Source organism: Ambystoma mexicanum, chromosome 3q (genome assembly GCF_040938575.1).
Source record: "Ambystoma mexicanum isolate Mex_15411 chromosome 3q, UKY_AmexF1_1, whole genome shotgun sequence".
Lineage (NCBI taxonomy): Eukaryota > Metazoa > Chordata > Amphibia > Caudata > Ambystomatidae > Ambystoma > Ambystoma mexicanum.
This window is the reverse complement of record NC_090926.1, coordinates 240,455,840-240,478,796: the sequence shown is the minus strand read 5'-3', so window position 1 is coordinate 240,478,796 and position 22,957 is coordinate 240,455,840. Positions and strand designations below refer to the sequence as shown.

The window sequence follows — 22,957 nt, the reverse complement described above, 5'->3', positions numbered from 1 at the left end:
TCAGGAGAGGTGGGATGGACGTCCACCCCAACCTAGATGATTGGCTGACCGGGGCCCATTCTCCTGAACAGGCCCTGGAACACCTCAGCATAACCTGACACTCTCTCCACAGACTGGGCTTCTCCCTCAATTACATGAAGTCCTTCATGATACCATCTCAAAGACTCCAGTTCATTGGAGCAGTCCTGGAAACATCTTTGGGAATAGCCTCGCACCTGAGGTGGGCGCTCAACACATTCTGCAGATGGTCACCAAATTCCAGAGTGCCCAGCTTCTTCTGGCCTTTGACCTTTTGAGGCTGTGCGGCCTCATGGCCCCCTACATTTTTTTCTGGTGCCAGAGGCTCGCCTAAGAATGTGATCCCTCCAATGGGCCCCCAGGACACAGTGGTCTCTGTTCTCTGGCAAGATGGCATATCTGCTTCAGGTTTCAAATAGGGTCGCACAGGATCTCCTGTGGTTGGCGTGCAAGGACAATATTCTGAAGTGAGAACATTTTTGGCAACCATGGCCAGAGATAACAGTAGTTACAGATACCTCACTCACGGGGTGGGGAGTCCATGCCAACAATCTGACTGTCAGCAGTATTTTGCCTTCATCGGAGTCCAAACTACACATCAATCTTTTGGAGCTGAGGGCAATCAGACTTGCTCTGAAGGCCTTTCTGTCCTCTGTACGGGGAAAGAATGTCCTGATAATCACGGGCAACACAGTGAACATGCACTACCTCAACAAGAGAGGAGGTGTAGGGCCACTTCCACTGTGCAGAGAGGCTATGCAGCTCTGGTTCTGGGCAATTTATGAAGGAATCTCCCTATCGGGAACTAGCTCAGGAAGAACTTCAAGCGATCTTTGCCCTTTGGGGAACCAGTCTGGTAGATTTGTTCACGACTAGTGTCAACCAGAAGTGCAAACTGTTCTGCTCCAGGGAATTTCCCCCAAGAGGAGCTCTAGGGGCTTTGTTCGTAGTGGACTGGGAGTTTCCACTCCTGTATGTGTTTCCTTCAGACCCTGTCATTCGTTAAGTCATCAGGAGGTTGAGAAAGTTCTGGAAATCCATGATCCTAATTGCTTCCAATTGGGCCAGGAAGACGTGCTACCCGGACCTTCTGGACATGTCCATCTGCCCTCCAACGCGTCTTCCACAAAGAGAGGACCTTCTCTCGCATCCAGATCCTCCCCCGCCAGTCTCACACACCTGCACTGCCTACCTGGCAACCCCCGCACTTAGGGACTCTTTGTGTATCCCTGCAGTCCCCCTTACCAGCACCTGATACCTGATATCTGCACGTACCCTTGCACTTGCCACTTGCTGGCCGTTACCTTGCTTATTGCTATTATCTATTCCCATGTACTGCACTGTCCCTCCCCCCATCCCATGCACTTGCGTGATCTGAATGACACCTGGCCTAGTAGGATCGTTGTCTGTCCTCCCTTTGTTCCCCCTCCCTTGCCTCGTCACGCCTTGAAACACTTGTGTATAGACGTGTTAAAAATGCTATATTATATCATATCATATGAAGCCTGAAAGCAAGTAAGAGAAAACTGGCCTGGGAAGTATTACAATGACAGGGTATGGTATTGTGCCTATAGTTCTTAGTTCCTAAATGCTTAATGCTAAATGCATCAATAAGCTCTATACGTTGAAAGGTGACCGGAATTAAATTAGTTTGCTTCACCTTTGCAATACCTCCTCTAAGTAAGTGAGGTATGTGCCTTTAACAATATGTTCTTCATTTTGAATGTAATTCTGCGTAGCATTCTAAAACGTGCAACGTTAAACCAGCAGCCAGCAACGGAATACAAAAATCAGTTTGTATTCCTTCCAAAAGGATTTGTTTTACACTAGCTCACAAGGAAAGCTATGGAAACTTGTTCTTGTCCTCTGTACAGGGAAAAACGAGCGGTTGGTGAAAGCAAACCATGCCACTTAATCACCCATAGAAATCTCTTAGGGGACACGTGTGTGGCTTTTAGATGGGGCAGTGTCTGTCACTTAACTGTAGACAAAGTAAGCAGTACATTCACATCCTTTGAAATTACATCAGTAATAGAGAATTGTTCAACAAACCTATGAATTTGGTGACCGACTTATAGGAATTGGGGGTGTGACAATTGAACAAGCACACCCTGGGGGCAGGGTGTCAGATCCCTTGTTTCATAGAATTGCATTGGGAATGCAAGTCTCAGACGGATGTCCATCAAGTGAAGAGTCCTGGGGGATTTACATCAGAAAGGTATAAAATAGCCAGCAGCCTTCCTTAAGTGGATTCGCAAGCGGACATATTGGAGCTGACTAAATGACCAAATGGGAAGCGGAGAAGACAGCCGAAAGCTCTGTCATTCCTTGACAGAGCTGTAACCGGGAGTGTACTTGCTTGACTTAAATGCAGCTATTCAATATGTGTTACTGGGTGCTGGGCGCTTGAATTGAAGAATGTTCTAACCTTTATTCAGCATACACTTTTTCTCTATTGTATTCCATTATGGAATTACATTGGAGCATTTGAAGCCTGAATTGATTTTGCATTTGAAGATTGCATTGTTAATACATTTCTGAAATAGAGTGTACTATGGTACCATTGGTTATTATTGCTTATGCCTTTGCTAAGAAAGAATCTTTCTTTAGCTGTTATTGCTTTTGCATATACGATTGCTTTTCTCCATCATTGAGAGAAAGCTATACAGTTTTGGTTTAGTTCACTTTGGACAGGTAGCAAACAGCAGATATCTGGGTGTTTTAATTCGCATGGTTTGCTTTTGGCATTTCAAAGGCAAACGGTGCCTTGACCACTGGGGACAACATGAAAGGAATTGATGATTTGTAATGAATTTCACTTTTCCGCACCTGCTCATGATAAAGAAGGTTTCTTTAGCTATTATTACTTTTGCATTACAAGATTGCATTTCTCCAGCATTGAGAGAAAGATACACAGTTTTGTACACAGTGATCTGTGACTTAGGATTGATCAATATTTGCTGAATTTGTTGAATTGATGAGCTGAGAGATATAGAGTTTTTTTTTATATTAAAACATATTAATGTACATATAATGGTCAGAGCATTTATTTGACCTCATATTCATTTTTTTAATAATCATTTTGGAGATGTGATGCCAGTATGTTATGCCATTCATTCATTCTGTTTGATTTCTGCTGTAATCTACTGATAAGATGCACCTTGTATGAGGTTTCACTTTAAGGTTTCTTTCACACACTGACAGTTCCCATTTAGGGTTGAATTCATGTGCTACAGAAGCGGGTGATGGACGCTGCTTATAATGAGTTCCATGAGATAAAACTAACCATAGACCAGCCCACATTCACATTGCTCTACCTTTCTTCATCATATGTGGTAACATAGTTGTAATTCAAAGAAAGGGCATGAACTCAGAGAAAAGGTGGAGATGTCCACCTACTTTTTTCTATGTCACATCCTGTGCTACGAGTCGCTTTTAGAGGGTGCTAGGTCCTTCCTGATTACAAATGAGGGGTCTCACCCATAAGATCCAGCATCACCTAGCTAAGCCAGGTAGTTTCAGAGAAACACATAACACTTCTGAGGTTGATACATGAAAATCAACTTTGGTTGAATGATAATTGTATGTAAATGTTGTATGTACCGTGCTTTGATGTAAACCCTATATAAATAATAAATCTTTAGCATCACGGAAAAGGCTGTTAACCAACAATGATCCTGGACACACCTCCACACTTACCCTTCATGACCTCACCACTGCTTTTGATACCTTGAGGTGCCATGTGCTGTTTAACTGCAGGAAGGTGTCCATCACTCTTGGTGGGCATTTTATTTCACAGTTCATGTACTTGTTGAGCAAGCATCCCCTACAGAGTCATCATTTCTATCACTAAAATCACTGATCATACACAACATATGCTGAATGGCAACCGACTGCATACATTTATTGAAAATAGAGGGACTGCTGATAAACCCAGTCAATCCTCCACCTCGAGTGCCAACCTCAGCCCCTAAAACATACACCAGGATAGACATTTCTGAGTCTGAAGATTCCATATGACAAATATCTTTATTCACACCAAAGGCTAATGGCGTTATAAAAATGTATTCCACAACCACTGTAGGCTGGCTCAAGCCCTTCCACTTACTGACGTTACCCTTGACATTCCATGGATGCTATCTTGCCTAGAATGCTGCAAAACCATATGCATGGTGTGTCAAAATAGCTGCCAGGGGTGAGTAGTGCCTAAAGTAGTGCAGGCCGAGGGACGGCTATACATTTAGCACAGGTGTGTCAGCTGGTAACAGTAACACCCCAAACAGCATTAGTACATGGGTCCAAAATGAAAGACTAGCCAAGCAAAGTTCTATAAAACTATGAACACACCCATCCCTGCAAAGGAACACAGAGAATGCATACTGTGAAGAGCAAAGGGTTTAAGATACTCTGGGCGAAGGACAGGCAAAGTTCAGCAGCAACATCGCTAAAAAAATATGTTTTCTCAGAAAAGGTATAAAGTGGGTTCTCATTGTTTACTCGGGACCTCAAAGGCGGGCCGGGGGACAGAACAACCAGCAGTACCTCCAAGTCATGTTTTTGGGGCTTTAGAGAGTTGAGCTTGTCTTCTAGATGATTTAACTTTCAATTTGTTCAATCCCACTGGCAAATAGACATTGAATATGTCCAATTTGAGGACTCCCGTTTGGTCGTGCCGGTAGAGTTAATGACTTCCCGGTGGTCAAATGGTCAGTGAAACAATGCTTCTGCTGTGTTCAGACAGCATTCAAGACTGGTTGAGTCAGTGTTTGAATCAGTAGCTTCCACTTAGTTGAACTGCGGATTGGGTCGAAACAAGACGGTCTGCTTGAATGGGTCGAGCTGCCATCTGGTTGGCTTGAAAGGCAGGTAAATGGTTTGAAGATGCACACATTGCCAAAAGCACCACTGCTGGTTGTATTGGTGGCTCAAAGTGCATCAAGTGCTGTCGAACTGGCTCTAAGATGTCTTGACGCAATGATACAGGGTTCCAGCTGGTTCCGGTTTGCTTGGAGGCCCAGCTCATGGCCTGCAGAAACAGGTTGAGTCATTATGTCCACACTTTCACTCCAGGAAGTTGTCTAGCATCGACAGAATGTCCTTCCCCTCCAGTGAACAGCATCCTGACTTCAGTGAAGGTGCAGAATAGGGGCTTTGGTCCACAGAAGTCAACCCCACTGATCCCTATGCTTGTTAAGGAGCAGAACCTGCCTCTGCCTTGGATGTCGTCTTTCTTCACCTCTACACTGAGGACTTTGGAGTTGGCGGTATTCCCAACAAAAATCCAGTGAATTCTTCTTGTAAGAGTCCAAAGATGAATTCCCTAAGGACAGGAGTTTCTTTACTTTACTTTAGTTTATTTGTAATGTGCATCCATGAACCCTGAGGCGTGAGGGCGCAGACAGAGACCAACAGAAACAAGAAACATAGAATAAAGGGAGACCGCTGGGGGGTTAGCTGAGAACTACGTGGAGCAGGTTATGCATCCGTGACCTTGTCAGTGGAATAACAATGTCTTAAGATCTTTTTTGAAGAGAGGAAGGGAGGAGTGGCCTCACAATGCTGTCCTTACAAAGGCAAACTGCTGCAGTGGATTGGTCCAGAACAATAATTTCGTTAGGGGTCCAATCCAGGCCCCCGTAACAAGTATCATTTGCCCTCTGATGTCATACCCATTGTGTTCAGTCTGCAGGAAGTAGGTAGGGAGCAGGACGTTGAGGAAGAGCCAGCAAAACTAAGATGGTGAAACCCTTCAGGGGCCTGAACCTCTGTCCCATGCTGTTCTTACTTTACCCCCTTCCCCTGTCAGCCTGACTTGACAGAGGCACTGGTCATCAGCACCCTGGTTTGACTGCCGATTGTATCCTCACAGGCATGTCTTCATAGCAGGTTCCCAGTCCCTCCCCTTGGGGGATTTCCTGTCCTGGAAAGTGGATGACACCTTTTCAAAGAAATATCAAAAGGGGAAAGCTTCCTGCCTCCAACCAGGGATGCCTGGGTGGGATTCAGGCCAGACAACCTTAATCTGCTCTGGTAAAGGTTGTTATATATGACAACAAATTGCTTTGTGGCTGTATAACTGTGTGACCGAAAGAGCGAGCCACTGTGCCAAATCAGACAGGGCTTAACTTCAGTGTATCGTGCCGTCAGGCCCTTTTGAGACACACTGTTATCCTTTTGTGGAATGAGGACTATACAGCCCATCCCTTTGCCTGCTTAGAGTTTGGCTCCATTAGTCTGTACTGACTGCACAGAGGCCCGCTGAACCTGCTTTGCTGCCACTATAGGCAAGGGGCAAGGGACTGGGAAAGCCAAGAGACATTCCCAGCTGAGTCACATGGATGCACTATGCTTTTAGCAGGGGGCACTTCATAAAAGCGGGTTTGATCAGCAAAGCCCCCTTTCAGGGGCAGAATTACCAACACCATGTTATTTAATACAAATTAAAAAACGTTCAGGTTATAATGCCCTAACAGATGGCTGTTTTTTTACTCATGGTGATTTATCTAAGATGCAGCTAGATACTTCGTTGGCCTGTTTTATTTGCAGTACCTCCAACTGGTTTTCAAAGAGCTGCATTTGAATTCAATTAAACCTGTGTCCAAATTAAACCGACCAATGCACGGACAGACCACTCTGCAAGTACCTCCTCTATATCTTCCATGTCCTACATATTCAATGCTCTACCTAATGGAAGTTAAAATTGGATTTTAAGAGTCATGTAGAAACCTAACACCAGTACATGAAAGCTCCCGTGCTGAATCAACCCTACCCATAGCTCATCGCCCCGATCTGTTATCAATCCAACATCGGAGTCCTATGGAACACGTGCTGCCTTGAATCAACCATGCACAAGAATGGCTAGACTCCAATTACAGCCAGTCCAAAATGAGGACCTTAGATGCTGAAGAAGCTCGGTATTCAGATCAATTGCCGAATTCGACCAATGAGGCTGAGAACACTAGCCATGTCTAGCTAATCTTTTATCACTCATTAACCCTCCATATTTTCTTCTGTTGCCCCCCACCACACCGCTGTGGAAGCATTTTGAGTCAGATAAAATTGATTTTTCACTCTGCAGAAATCCTAAATGAATGGAATAAAAAGAAATTGGAGTGGAACTGTACAGCTTATTTTGCATGTCACCCTCATGACTTTCTTTGTCCGATGTCCCTCAACTGAGTTTCTCTGGAACAGGCTATGCTTCTCTACTGGAGAACAAGCAGTATCAAGGCTGTCTTCGTGCCTCACAGATTCTACAAGTTTTAAACGGGAGGAGACTTGTAAATGTCTAACACCTACCCTGTTATGTGAGAATTGGTCTTCAGTCTTTGTTCCATTGTGCTTCGCTAAAAGAAATAGGACTCTAATATCGGAAAAAGGTGTCCTTTGGGTAGTTGAAGGGTGCACACAATATCTGGGGCTCAGGCTAGAAATATGTGTGTTGTTTTGCCAGAAAAGCTAGTGTTTCTTTGGGAATATTCGTTTGGCATGAAGAAGGCTTAGGGTGGGAAATAAAGGGCAGAATTAGCCTGTGCCTGGCAAGATTCACCATGCGAAAGCAAGGTGAAAATGCATTATTAGCAAAACGTGGTGTACTGCACAAAAAGAGAAGTTCACAAAGTCCTATAGCTTAAAAAGTGTTGAAAGCAGTGGAGGAGAAGTTGGGGGGAAGGCAGGGAAAGCTGTAATCTAATTATGATCCCTAAGCATTGAGTTCGTTGTAGAAATGACAGACTAAATAGTTGTGGCCACTTAATGTGAACGCTGTAAGGCAGAACCTCATCTGGGTATGCACACCTCTAGGTGACCCAACTGCTCCTATCATAGATGCACAACATTCAGTCACCTGAGTGTGAGCGGGTGTTCTCAGTTCCTCGGAATAGGCTAATGAATGTTTTCAAACCCTCCAAACAAGCTTGTGCTATATAAGAGGCAATGATAAATACATAATGTATTTTGGAGGGTTTTCAATATCAATTGAATACGTGAAATACAAGCAAAGCGTGGCGATATTTTAGCAAATCAAGTTGATTGAATAATAGTTTATTGAAAGCCATTCATGAAAGGCAATAGAGTGTGTACAGAGCAAGTAATATAGTAAACCAGTGCATTGACGGACCCCGAAAAGTGTGCAACATATAATAGTGAAGAAAGAAATATTTTTTACATCAGAAATGACAGTATTTTTACAGAGAAGCAAATGTTCCTTTTCCTGCACTTTCGGTTGAAATGCACGTTGCATAAACCATTCTTGATACAACGGTCCAGTTATATGTATTTGCAAAGTGAATTTCTCAATTCTTTGATTTCAAATTAATACACAACAGTCTGTTTGAAACACTAACGCTACCTTTACGACCATTGACGTGCCCACTTTTGCCTATAAAATAACTGCCTTGTCGAATATGCTGTACAGGGTGAAGCTAGACACACAGAACATGAAAAGATTCTAGAAACGTTAGACTGTCTCTTGACTGCAGCAACATATGCAATTGAAAGTGTGTGTATGGACTGGTTCACCAGAGAGGATTGCAGTCCACTTCAGTGTGAGGGTCTAGGATGTGACAGATGAAGCACCAAATAATCTATCGAAATAGTACATCACCAGCTTCGCAGAAAGCATCGACGAAATCAAAAGAGGGGACAACGCATTTTGTTATAATTTCTTCCCCACCCACGTGCACCTCATTTAGGTGGTGGAACCCTTGCTTGATTTGCCAAAGGTAATGTTTCTTTCTTTCAAGTCCTGCAATATTGGGCTGTTCTTCATCAAGGGAGTTGGCTTATTTTATTATTTGTGGAATGTTTGGAACAATCATGGAAAACATGCCCATGCAAGAAATTGATGAATTAAGGAAATGCTCTCTAATGACAACGGAAGACAGAGGGAATAGAATAGATGTGATTGACATCACTTGGCTAATTTACTTGAAGAGGCGAAAAGGGATTTATGCACTATTCCACATTTCTCATTATATGTAATCCAGTTACATCATTGTCCTCATCTTTGTGCATGTGATGCCTGTTGAAACTGCTGTTCTCATCAGAGCGTTGTAGACTTTGGGATCTTGGCTCCTCGTATTAATACTTTCTGGATCTTTGAGACGAGGTTGTTGATACAATTTTGACACTTGAGCCTCCGCCGCCTCCAGAGCTGTGTCCTCCAGAACCGAAACCACCCCCAGAGCTAAATCCTCCTGAGCTGTATCCGCCTCCAGAACTGAATCCTCCTCCTCCAATTCTTCCACTTCCAGAGCTGAAGTCTCCACCTCCATGACCTCCTCCAAAGCCGTGCCCAGCGCCTTGTCCACCTCCGAAGCCTTGTCCATGTCCACCTCCTAGTCCTCCACCTACTCCATATCCACTGCTAGAGCTAACCACGGCTGTAAAACAAAATTGTATTTAGAAATAAGCTGAAAATGCTGTTCAACTGAAGCAGAAACAACAGAACTCGTATTGTTGAAATATAGATAAGAACAAGTTACGTACAGATGTTTACATGGCCAACTCCTTCTCCTGCAAACCTGTATAGGACAAGTAGAATGGAAATAGTTGTTAATCCTAGCATTTTGCAGTATGTTCATATCACAAATACACGTGAGCAAAGGGGAAATGGGAAGGACAAATTGGTTGATTTTGAAAAGGGCACAGCAATAAGGAAAGGGAAGCAACCCCATTGGATACAGGGACATGGGGAACTCAGGAAATCAGAAGAGCAAAGCCATGGAAATGAAATCAACAACAAAAGTCCACATGAAAAAAGAGACATGAGGGATTGGAATTGAAAACATAACATGTGAAACTGTTTGAAGAAGGTTTGAGATATCTAGATAACAGGACTAAAACATGTGTTTGCAGTGTCTTGGTAAAAAGTTATGCGAATGTCCACAGATGTTTTAAGATGCCATTTCCGAAAATATGTCAATGTGAATGCATTGTAAGGAGAAGATGGGGTTGGCTTCAAAAAAGACAATAAAGTGGGTAGAATAAATAGTCCAATTCAGAGATGTCTCATTTTGGAGAGGGGTGTAGCATTTGAACCACAGTGATGTCCTAGGGATTTCAAACGTCATCAGTCTTGCACGAGGAACAGTTTTATATGGTGTGTGGTCTGGTTTTATTTTTTAAAACCTTCCAGCTATTCACATCCACTAGAACGGCAAGCAGTCTGGAAGTCTAATACCAACAAAGCAAAACGACAAAAACAACTGAATATGTATGTTTTTCTTTGTTGCGGGAACCTCTTGTGCCAAGATGTTGCTGAGGAATGTATCTTTACACTAGGGATATCTGATAAGGAACATATTCATTGCTCAATTTAAGACAAACTCTTAACCTTAGTGTTCGCACTATGCATGTTTTCCTGCTGGAGAAGTGTGGCTCGGGTTTGTGTTGGCACTTGTGAGACGATGGACCTGAACCAATTTTTGATATTGTAACTTCAGGAAGTTATCTCAGTTTGTGTAACTGGGTTATGAAGTTCGCTGGTTACATGACCTGATAAAGTATATTGTTCTTTCGAGGCGATGACTGGTGCTAGTTAAGTACCCTCCAGTACTAAAAGGCATCTTTTCTGTGTCCTTACAAGCAACTTTGGTGAGGAACACAATGTAATTGTTTACTTTCTGCAAATAAACTCAACACAATACTGTAAAATAACACAAATGGCTTAGTGTAAAAATGTCAACGAGATCACCAGAAATAGAGAACTGCAGTGATCTCAGCTTCAGTGGGAGTGGGAACTATAAAAAAAAAAGCATGCAAAAGAAAACCCTTGTGGGCGAGAAATGTTACACGTGCTTATGAAAACGAGTCCTAAGTGCAAGGATATTGGTTTATTAATGGATTCTAAGTAAGGATTGTAACAACAATTGGACACAGGAAAAACAAAATGCATATATGCTGGAAAATCTGTAAGCACTGTAATATTTGGGTTTCATCTGAAAAAACCGGCCCCAAAAAGGCTCCTTTTTACAAAAAATCACGGCACCCCCGCAAACCCCCGGACCCATTATACCATTCAGGGGGAGCCGTAGGTACCCTCATAAGCCCCTACCCCCTTGTGCAGTATAATGGAGACACTTTTACCGGGTCACACCGCAGCCTTTTTGCCGCAGTTTATTGTGAAAACTGACTTTTTTCTGGCAGCAACCTTTTCACTGGAAACAAATATTTTGACGTGGGAGAAATATTTGATCCGTAATTCAAACAAAAATCCGAACAATTATTAACATTTGTGTGCTGTGTAGCTCAATACTAGCTAATGACGTTTTAGAAAACATGGCATTGCAGTAGTCAAAGAAAAAAGTAGCACTATGGTATGAAAGACAGAAGACATAGGAGTTTCTTTTCCAGCTCTGCTACTCTCCTCAGCAGGCAGAGAGAGATATGATGTAATATTAAAAGACGCAATCAGGGACCAGGCAAGTTGCCATTGTATAATTTGTTTGAATTAATTCATCTTTTTTTTTTACAGCTCAATACCGGGATTAGAATCTGTATTGCTCTGCTTGTCTCGCATCCAAGACAACACACATTACTCCTGATGTACCCTCCTGGTTTAGGTTCGGCAGTATTTACAAAACATTTCACGTCACACTTCAGTATACAGAACTGCATCTCGAATTCACACAACGTGGACTCCAAAAGCACATATCGTTGACACAATAGACTCCAAGGGAAAAGGAATATTGGCAACACTGGTTTATTTCTGTCTGTTGTGAGGCCATGTTTGAAAATCCCATAGGATACTCTGTCTAATTTCTATCCCTGGTCCAGCCTCAGAAAAGCCAATATTTTTCTTACCCAGACACATTTCTCTAGCTGTGTACCACCAAGAAACATGAGCATTATCTGGCCCTGGGACACTACCAATTCTCGGCTGAAGCATAATTGACCACCAGTATTCTAAAGCCAATTGGCTTTAAAACAGAAGTTTGGTTTATCAACTCTAAGGGAAATGGTGCCCCCTCCACTTCTCTTCCTAGCACTGGTATTCACTGCAACACTCAAAGCAAAAAAAGCTTACAGACTGCACTCAAATCCGTGAAAATGCATGATGCATTGATCAAAGGTGGAAAGCGCATGTCACCTCTTCCTTGCCTTAATATTGATGATACTCCCAGTTGACAATTTTATGTTATGCCAAAATGCTTTTATACTTTGCCAAATCACCACTGTAGTAGTTTCAAAGCACCTACCCTGTTCAAAGTGGCATAATGTACTCCCGCCAGTGGTACCCATACCTAGACTTCACCCTTCTCGATGAAAAGTGAGTGCAAATTCGAGACTCACCTACTGCCCCCCACGTTCCTCGCCTGTGTTTACCATGCTACAACAATTGCTGCTGTGAACTGCAGAACAGGCACACCAGTGCTGTGCCTTCCATGGCCAACCCCACTGACTTTGAGTTCACTTTCGGGGCATCATGTAACTGTTATTCTATCCCTGCCCACAGGCCGTGAACACAACCTCTGAATATGTTCTGGAAGTTCCTATTTCAAATGGATTGTGTCATCCCATGTATTCCCCATCTTATGATATATCTTCCAGCTTCAGCTGCTTTGGAATTTCTTTTGACACAGGGTGCTGTTTTGACTCGACTTGATGTCCCTCGAGGACTTCCATCCCTGAATCAAAATCATTGTCGGTATATATAGCATGCGCAGCGCCTGTATTTTCAGTTTTGTTTTTCTGCGATAGCTAATGCTCCAAGAATTATGACGCGCTTCTGTTTTTTCTGTGAGAAAACGTTCTTCGAGTACAATGGCCTTGTCTTCAGCAGCTTCAAACCCAAAGAACGGGTTAAAATAGTGCTACAACTACGGCGCTAAGATGTCCCTCACAGACCCTTATCGGGTGTGTCTCTGGTGAGTTGGCATCCAGCATGGGACAGCGGACTGTGAATCCTATCAGTCGATGACTGGTAAGGCTTGAAAAGAGCATAAAGGGAAACTAGCGGTGAGTAGGTCCCTACTAAATCCCTTTCAATTACTCCATAGAAGAAACGATCATCTGACAAGTCGAGAGGCAACTCCCCTTGAAGGAAAAGATCAAAAAAATGCTCGCGCTCCAGGAACAGGTCCCATAATTCCTCATCATCTTTGAGGAAGTTGAAGAAAAGGCATTATGTACGGCCACTTCGAGTTCATCTGATTCCTCTCCGGAGAGGAGTATAACCTGTCCAACTAAATCCTCTACTCAGGCAGGTAATGCTGAAAATCTTTGAGAGAGAGGCTCCGACCCCCTCGAAGGAGAAGGTTAAAAGCCATGCTCCTGTCGAGCCACCTAAGGCAGACAGCCCTCGAGCCCGGGATGTAAGCTGGAGACCCCTCGGGATCCTTCGACATCTGGACACAATGAGAAATCGCCAAAGATTCTTTCGAGTCGAGGGTCAAGCCCTTTGAGGGCTCCGTCGAAGATAAGATCGGCAGTAAAGTCACCAAAGACGTTGGTGCCTTTAGCATCAACATCCTCGATGCCTTTGACATCAAAGTCGTCAACACTGTTCGTGTCGAGATCATTGATGCCTTTGGCAAAACCATTGACACCTTTACCTTCAAAGTCTAAGGAAATTCAGAAATCATCTAAACCACTACCAAAGAAAGATTTCTTTAAGTCTTTATCCTCAATTTATGAGGAATACAAACCTTCAGGCCACAATACTCCCCCATTTCGATTGGAATTAAGCACACGTAACTTCCCAGAAAGTCTTGTTTTAAAAGAATGCAGGCTAAAGGATTTGCATGAAAATTTGCAATCAACTAGTGGGGTCGATAATTTATCTGAGATGGAATTTGGCAAGTCGGATCTGTCAGACCATGCTGATGCCTCTTATAGGTATCTGATGACTAGAGTCATTGACTTTCTGGGATGGGGCAGACTTGCTCCACCATTTCAGAAAGACGACCTAACAGATAGTAGTCAGTCGGACAGTAGTCCTACTTGATGATCCCATCTGTCCTCATCCTACTCAAGCTTTCTTCTGCCTTTGACATGGTCAAACATGTCATCCTGCTCAATCATCTCAGTGATAACCTGGGTATCACTGATCAGACCCTGGTCTGGCTGACCTCCTTCCTCTCCAACCGACCCTCCGAGGTCCAACTTGGGTCCTTCCTTTCCTGTATCTCACTTTCTAGCTGTGGTGTTCCCCAGGGGTCTAACCTCTCTTCCTGGCTTTTCCAGCAATACCTGGCACTGCTCGCATACTGCATTGCTGTTCTCTGCTCAAACTTTCGGTGCTATGCGGATGACACCCAACTTGTTTTCAGGCTCCCCTCTGCCACCTCTTCTCCCTCTCTCATCTCTGATTGTCTGTCTGCAATCCAGAAGTGGTGTGCCACCAATGGCCTCTCCCTTAATGGCAGTAAGACAGTGATCCTCCTCAATGGGGTACCTACATCCTCCTTTCCTATCACTCTCTGGCCGGCCTCCCTTGGCCCTCTTCCTGCTCCCACATGCGAGGCTAAGAACCTTAGGGTCATCTTCGACTCCACGCTTTCCTTCTCTCCACACATCTCTGATGTCACAAAAAAGTCAAACGACCAACTGAAGCTCCTCAGAGGTATTCTTCCTTTCCTCCCCTTCCTCCAGAAGCTCACTGTCTCTAGAGCTCTGGTACTCTCTAGGCTAGACTATTGCAGCAGCCTCTTTCTAAACCTGCCTGCAACCACTCTATGCCCTCTGCAGCTCATCCAAAAAAGAACTGCGAGACTTGTCCTTGGCCTTAAGCCCTGGGATCATATCTCTCCAGTCCTGAAATCTGTTCATTGGCTCCCAGTGGCTGCAAGGATACAATTCAAGACCCTTTGCATTATCCACAAGACTTTCTGGGACCTGTGTCCACAATACCTTCAACTCCCCCGCCTTAAATAACTTCCTACTCAAACTCTTCGCTCCTCCACCTCCAACTCCCTCAGGGTCAGTTGCTTCTCGAAGCAACGAGTTGGGAGTAGATCTCTTTCCTCAGCTGGGGCCTCCCTCTGAAATAGCCTCCCTGCCTCTCTGAAACTTGAGGAGAACCATCTTCGGTTCCGGAAGCACCCTTGCTTCTGCCTTCTCTCTTCTTCTCCCCTTCTGAACTGTCTGCTTGGCACCTGGGCCCCTGGTTACCCTCTGATTTTGGGCCCAGATCCCTGCCCATCCAACTGCACACCTTCACTGCCTCCTGGCAACCCTTGCACTTGTGTCTGTATCTGCTACCCTACAGTCCCCCTGCACTTATTAGACACCGTTGTCTACACCTTATTCTTGCTCTTACCACCTGCTTGATGCACTACCTGTGTTTGTTCTATCACGTGTTGTGCACTTTTCCACTCGTCCCCTTCCCCTCGCACTTCCCCTCTTCCACAATGTCACTGGGCCTAGTAAGATTGTTGTTTTGTCCTCCCTTGCTCCCCTCCCTTGCCTCTTTGCGCTCTGAATCACTTGTGTATGGGTGCGATACAAATATAATATATCATATCAGATATTCTGGATAAAGGTCCACAAAAGCATCCCATACCTCCTTTTAATGGTGCTCTCCAGAAAAGGGTTTTGGCAATTGGGAGGTTCCTGAGTCGATCACAGTGGTGAAAAAAAACCTCACAAAAAATATAGACCACCTAGTAGCGACCCTGGCTAACTGTCAAAACACCCAACACCTGAAAGCCTAGTTCGTCATGCAGTGATGTCAACCTCCAAACAGACTGCATACCACCACCATCCCCCCAGATGATAAGCATTTTGACACTTGGGCAAGAAAGGAATTTTCTGCTAGAAGCATGGCACTCAAGTCTGCAAATTCCACTTGTGCTTTAGCAAAATTCATATTCACCCTGTGGGACTATGTAGCTATGACGGCTGACCATATTCCCGAAGGGGAAGAGGAAGTAGGCTTCCTAAGCATTGTAAGAGACGGCAAGGAGGCTAAGTGTGATTCTCTACAATTAGGATTTGACTCAGCTGATAGCATCAGCAGAGCCATGGCGGTAAGCACAGTAATATGCAGAGTTGCATGGTTGAGAAATTCAGGTTTTGCACTGGACATGCAGTCCAGGCTCCTCAACATGATCTTTGACGGCACCCAGCTGTTTGGCAGCACAGCTGACGAAAGTTTAGAGAAGCTGCAGACCTCAAATGCAGCGCCCAAATCCCTTGGAGCTGCCAACAGACAGCCACAATCTTCTCATCCCAGTGTATCATCCTGGAGGGGTAAGTCCTTTCGCTTCTGCTCCTCAGTTGGAAGAGCGAGAGGACTGGCTATTGAAAAGGGGCCAGAGAAGTTTCCCTTGTGGTGGACAAGGGAGAGGTGGCAAGCCCACCCAAGCAACTGCTACTTTACCATCAGCTACTGCTTCAGCCGCCTCCAAACCTCTCTGAGGCCTTGACCCACAAGACCCCAGCGGGAGGCAGACTCTCACTGCATCTGAAAGAATGGTGAGGCATTACTTCAGATGCATGGGTTTTAGAAACAGGAGCCCAGGGTTACTGACTTCGATTTCTAAAGAGGCCTCAGGACCATCCACAGGAGAGCCACTCATTCAAGGTTCCAAATCTGTTCCTTGTGCAGGAAATGTTGAGCCTGCTAGAGATATGTGCTATAGAACTAGTACCCGTGATGGAGAGGAACAAAGGGTGGTACTCTCCCTATTTCCTAATCCTCAAGAAGGACAGAGGATTGAGACCCATGTTGGACTTGAGATGCTTGAACAAGTTCCCCAGAAAGGACAAGTTAAAAATGGTTACACTTTTTCAGATCCTTTAGGCCCTCCAGCTTCAGGATTGGATGGAGTCATTGGACCTTCAGGATGCTTACTTTCATGTGCTGATCCATTGCAAGCACAGAATGTACTGGAGGTTCGCAGTTGGCTGTTCTCATTATCAGTTTCGAGTTCTGCCATTTGGGCTGACCTCCAACCCAAGGGTTTTCATCAAGTTGATGGAGTGGTGGCAGCGAGTCTCAGGAGAGGGGATTCACACCTACCCCTACCGGGGCGATTTTTTTGATCAGGGCTCAGTCTCCCAAACAGGATCTGGAACATCTCAGCATTACCTGCCACTCTCTCCACAGACTGAACTTCTCCCTCAATTACAAGACGTCCCACATGATACCATCTCATAGACTCCAATTCATCAGAGCAGTCCTTGATGCATCCTTGGGAAAAGCCTTGCAGCCAGAAATGAGGGCCCAACACATTCTGCAGATGGTCACCAAATTCCAGAGTGGCCAACGTCTTCCGGCCTTCGACTTTGAGGTTGCTCAGCCTTATGGCATCCTGCATTTTCCTGGTACCAGAGGCTCACCTGAGAATGGGATCCCTTCAATGGGCTCTCAGGACAAAGTGGCCTCAATTCTCGGGCCAGATGTTAGACCTACTTCAGGTTCCATATACCACTAATGGAATTTCTCCATTTTTGATGGGAAATGGAGAAAGTACATGACACTAAAGTGAGTTCCCAGCAGGTATTAATTAAGTATAATTTAGTCAAATAGATTAAAACAAGAATGAATCGATGCTGATGGGAACTCACTTTAGTGTCATCTACTTCAGGTTCCAAACAGGGTCGCAAAGGATCTTCTGAGGTGGGCCTGCGAGGATAATATTCTGAAGCGAGAACCTTTTTGGCAACCATGGCCGGAGATAACAGTAGTTACGGATGCCTCACACACAGGGTGGGGAGCCCACGCCAACAATCTAACAGTCAGCAGCCGTTGGTCTCTATCACAGTCCAAACTACACATCAACCTTTTGGAGATGAGGGCAATCAGACTAGCGCTGAAGGCCTTTCTGACCTCGTGACGGGGAAAGAAAAATGACAGACAACACAATGGCCATGTACTACCTCAACAGGAGAGAAGATGTAGGGTCACTATCACTGTGCAGAGAGGCAATGCAGCTCTGGTATCTGGGCACTTCAAGAAGGGGTTTCCCTATCAGCAGTTCAGGAGAGGAGAACACGGTGGCGGTCACTCTGAATAGGCAGAGCACAGTCTCCCACGAGTGGGAACTAGCTCAGAAAGTCCTTCTTGAGATTTTCACCCTTTGGGGAACCCCTCATCTAGACCTGTTCATGACCAGTGCCAATCGGAGTGCAAATAGTTCTGCTGCAGGGAATTTCCCACAAGAGGATCTCTTGGAGAAACGTTCGGAGTGGACTGGGAGTTTGCACTCCTGTATGTGTTTCCTTCAGTCCCATCATTCATCACCTGATCAGGAGGTTGAGAACGTTTTGGAAATGCATGATCCTAATTGCTTCAGTTTGGGCCAGGAGGACATGGTACCCAGACCTTCTGGACATGTCCATCTGCCCTTCAATAAGTCTTCCACAAAGAGAGGACCTTCTCGCAAAAGAGGAGGGTTGGGTTAACCATCCAGAGGTCAGGACACTCAAACTTCATGCATGGTTTCTGAGAGGTTGAGATATAAGGTTTGAGACCTCCCAGACAATGTAATGGAGATTTTGCTTTCGACCAGAATGCCAGCAAGAAAATCCTTATACATCTGCCATTTGAACAAATTCTGCAGCTGGTGTAAAGAAAAGGATGTGAACCCTTTTCAATGCAATAACCTATGGCATTGTCTTTTTTGTTACATTTGTCTAATCTGGGCTCCGTATTGGGACCATTAAAGGATACTTGGCAGTGCTTTCAATCTTTACGCGCACCTCGGAAGAGGTATCCAATTTTAAAATACCATTAATTATACAATTTCTTAAAGAGCTCACTAATGTGTTCCCTCCCACACCTTTTCAAATCATAATTTGGGATCTTAATCTGGTATTGAAATTTCTGATGTGTGTTCCTTTTCAGCTACTCCACTCATGTCCATTAAGACTGCTAACATTTAAAACCATTCTGTTAGTTGCATTAACATCAGCCTGCAGGTTAGGTGAGTAACAGGCCCCATCTACCAAGCCTCCATTTACCAATGTTTACAAGGATAAGAGGGTTAAACCTTCTTTTTTGCCAAAAATGTTGTCGGATTTCCATTTATCCCAGGAAACTATGCTTCCAACTTTCTATCCGCCCCCTCACCTTGGCAAGGAAGAGGAAAGGTTGCTTGATCGCAGAAGGACTTTGAGCTTTTGCAGATGATGAAGATACGTCAACAGGACCAGCTTTTCATTGGGTGCACTGATCATAAACTGGGACTTCCGGTTACTAAACAAACTCTGTCAAGATGGATAATTGTTGCTATTTCAGAGTGCTACAGGCCTGGAATTATCCCCCTGAAGTTCCTAAGAGCCCATTCTACAAGGGTCATGGCAACATCTTCCCCTCTTCATAGAGGGATGCCAATAAAAGGCATTTCTACGGCAGCCACTTGGTCTATCATCCACACTTTTACAAAGCATTACTGCATGGATTCATCCTCTAGCCAGGAAGGAGGATTTGGGAAAGCAGTCTTATACTCAATCAATGAAAAAATCTTGACACTGAAAATTCTTAATCTCTCCTCCAAAACCTAACACTGCTTTGGGAGTTTATCATACGATGAGGAATACATTGGAGGACACAATCCATTGGATGAACAAGTTACTTACAACGTTCTTTCGAATGGATGTTCCTCCAACGTATTCCTCGTCCCTCCCAGCCTAGCCCGCTGTTGAATATTCATGCATTACACTTTACACGCTTTCAGAGTGTAGTACTGTTTAGGACTCACTGAGATTGGTCATTCCACATGAGGAATGTGTTCAAATGGAACTAAAGCCAAAGTGCTATATATACCGACAATGACGTTGACTCAGGGATGGACGTCCTTGAGGGACATCGAGTCATCTGTATCGATGCACAGCACCCTCTGTCGAAATGAAATCTGAAGCAGCTGAAGCTGGAAAATATCATATCATAAGATGAGTAATATGTGGGAGGAACATCCAGTCGAAAGAAGGTTACCAGGGGTAACTTGTTATTCTAATGTGGCGGTGTCTGCCGATGTTTAACCTAGGCACAAGTGCTCATTTGGGCAAGTGACAGCTTTTCAGCCAGTAAATGGTGCACTGGCATGTGCACGCACACTATGTAGGAGCTGCAGTGTTGAACAGTAAACAATGTAATGCAGTGTACAAGGGAAAAACACAAAGCAACAGTGGAAGAAATTAAGCCCTTTAAAGCAGCATTCAGCAAAACTCTCATCAACGTATACAACTCCACTAACCCTTACAAAATGGGAGCTGCTGTACAGGGCTTTCAGCAGGATGCACTGGTCATGCCTGAGGAAGCATATGGCTGACACAAAGGCTCCTCTTTCTATGTATCTCCATTAATCTGGCAACAAGCAAGCAAAGCTTGTTGCAGCCACATCTAAAAACGTGTACCCTGTCATCCCTCCCCTGAAGACAACCCATTAGTGACTTCTGAATGCACAAGTCACAAAGACCCTCTACTTTTCTTGTGAAAAAAGAAAGTAATTTAATAAGGCACAGCACCCAGGAGGAAAGCTTTTTTTCTGTCAACTAAATTGCATTCCACATCTCCAGAACACACTGCCACACAGATGCCTCTTTGCAATTCCCGGTTTTAGATTGTCTAATGGACTTACTATCCACATACATATTTAATTATCCACAATTCAAACAAAAAATGCACCTCTTTTAACGTCTGTTCCACGACCACTCCAGTCAAGAATAGCTACAACGAGACATTGTATTCTGTATTGCACTACAAAAGAATTCTCAATCACATACTAAACCGTACAAACCCTGAAGAGTGAGGTTCATCTTTGTCAATTGAATATATGACTTTAAGAAAGGTGTTAGTGTTCAATGTAGCCAGGTGCAAAATAATTACATTTAGGGGAATACTTCCTAAACAATGTGAATGATTAAGCAGGATCTACTGATTGCCAACATTGGAAGATTGATTTAGAAGAAGCTTTTTTTTTCTGGGCTTAAATAGCCTAACAGTATGATGCGGCAGAGGGAAATCCAAAAGAATGCTGATATCCCTTGTGAGATGTTAACAGCAAATGTATTTTGCTATATGCATGACTGCAACGTCCTAAACTGCATCTCTATTTGCAGTATTGTGGCCAATTGTTTACAAATACGCAGAAAATTCAAATCTCTTTGGAGTACCCCATCAATTCTCATCTCATGATTGGCACTCCACAGTATTGCTGATTTTTGTACATGACCTGCTTCATCTGAAACGGATAGCTTCCAATATAATACCCACACCAACTCTTACAACATTGTATGTATATTTCCATTTTCATCACCATATTATGGTTTCTTTCAGTGCCGGTAGTGATCTGTATGACAATGTGGCTTACTGGCACTCCACACATATTGTGATTCAGTTAGGTGTCACATGCACATTTAGTTACATGCTGTGTTTTCACAACCTGTGTGTTCATATTATGCTAGATATTAACATTACCCTCAACTAGTAGGCACAGTTTAGTTTGAGCTTCCTTTTTTCTCATCACTGTGTTTGGAGAAGGGGAGTATATTGCCAAAGTACAAATTATAAATGTGGGTAACAACTTTAAAGGCAAAACCTTTCCTCACCTGTTTTCCTCTCCTTCCAGGAGCTTTCTGTAGGTTGCAATCTCTAGATCCAGGGCCAGCTTCACATTCATCAATTCCTGGTAATCACGCAGTTGAAGAGCCATGTCCTCCTTGGCCTTCTGCAGGGCTGCCTCCAGGTCAGCTAGTTTTTTCCTAGCATCTTTCAGAGCAAGCTCTCCTCGCTCCTCAGCCTCGCTGATGGCATGCTGTAATTTTTCACACTGTCATCGAAGAAAACAATTATTGAGTCAAATTACCCTGGGAAGATGTTTACAGATGAACAGAGACTATCTTGACTTTGTTTCCCAGGATTTTGGTCTTGACCTCGTAGCCCCTTTTCAGATTTGGCAAATACAAAAAAATAACTCTCTGTGGTTTGTCAAAGAGGTGAAAATGCTATAATGCAGGACTAGAACACAAGCGGCTAAGGGCCTGATTCACAGAATATTTTGCATACTGAAAAGTGACTTCGCGCACTTTTCAGCACGCAAAACTCCTTTTACCGATTCATGGATCGGATTTTGCATGTCTTTCCAGGACTTTGCGCAGGTCCATCATGTCTTTGTGTGCAGTCGAGGGCTTTGCACAAGAATACGCCCAAAGTGTGGGACAGGCCTATGCAAAGAAACAAATAAGAGGCGGAACATGCATATTTTTCATTCTCCATGCAAAATGAGGAAGAACAAGGAATAACGTGGGTGTGTTGAGAGAAGGGCCACACAATGATATTGCACACTTGGTCAAGTGCAAACCCAACTGAATTCATTGATTCCAACACTCAACTTCATGTTGGGGAAAAGTCACACACACATCTTGTGATCTTACCGCCACATGATAGGAGGCGTAAAGCACCAATCGCATAGGAACCAACGTGCAACGGTAAGATTTACATAGCAGTTTAGGGGTAATGGCATGTAGTTGAGGTGCAGTTTGGGGTGATTGTATGCAGATTAGCGGGTTGCTGCCTTGAATTGAGGGGGTTTGTACTGTAAAGTCTGTAGGGGGGTTTCTGTACTTCTGCCCTCTATATGGCAGAGTAGAAGCACAGAGCACCCCAGCCAAGATTCTCTATGCGGTAGCAATGGACGAGTAATTAATGCTTAAGCTCTCAGGAGGTGATGCGGGCTTGTTCTTAAGTGCAGTGTAGTCCCCAAGCCCCGCAAAGGAATGTCCACACACTATGTTATGTTATAACACAGTTATATATATAAATATGGTTCAAATATATACACAATCAATAACACACTTTGTGCTTTGGCAATACTAATATGATAAATATGTACATTGTCTATGTGGTACCACAGTACACTCTTGACTCCTTTAAAATGCACCAATTTCTGACAGTTTCAATGACATACAAGTCCAATAGCAACGTGAATCAACAGCAGACATAGGAAGGAAGACAAGTTGGGTTAAGCAATGGCAGAATGCTTTGTCCTAC

The 22,957-nt window shown here is 44.0% G+C and overlaps 1 protein-coding gene across 1 annotated transcript in view; it reads right to left on the bottom strand.

Annotated features, from left to right (window-relative positions):
* Positions 1-8,045: 8,045 nt before the first annotated feature.
* The window catches only part of LOC138582387 (keratin, type II cytoskeletal 5-like), a 29,516-nt gene continuing 14,604 nt past the window's right edge, over positions 8,046-22,957 (bottom strand). Inside the window, exons 7-9 of the mRNA XM_069653652.1 lie at positions 21,517-21,737; positions 9,508-9,542; positions 8,046-9,401 (exon numbers count right to left, since the gene is read on the bottom strand). Coding sequence (XP_069509753.1) covers positions 9,100-9,401; positions 9,508-9,542; positions 21,517-21,737 — 558 coding nt within the window. The 3' untranslated portion in view covers positions 8,046-9,099. The remainder of the gene's footprint in view (positions 9,402-9,507; positions 9,543-21,516; positions 21,738-22,957) is intronic.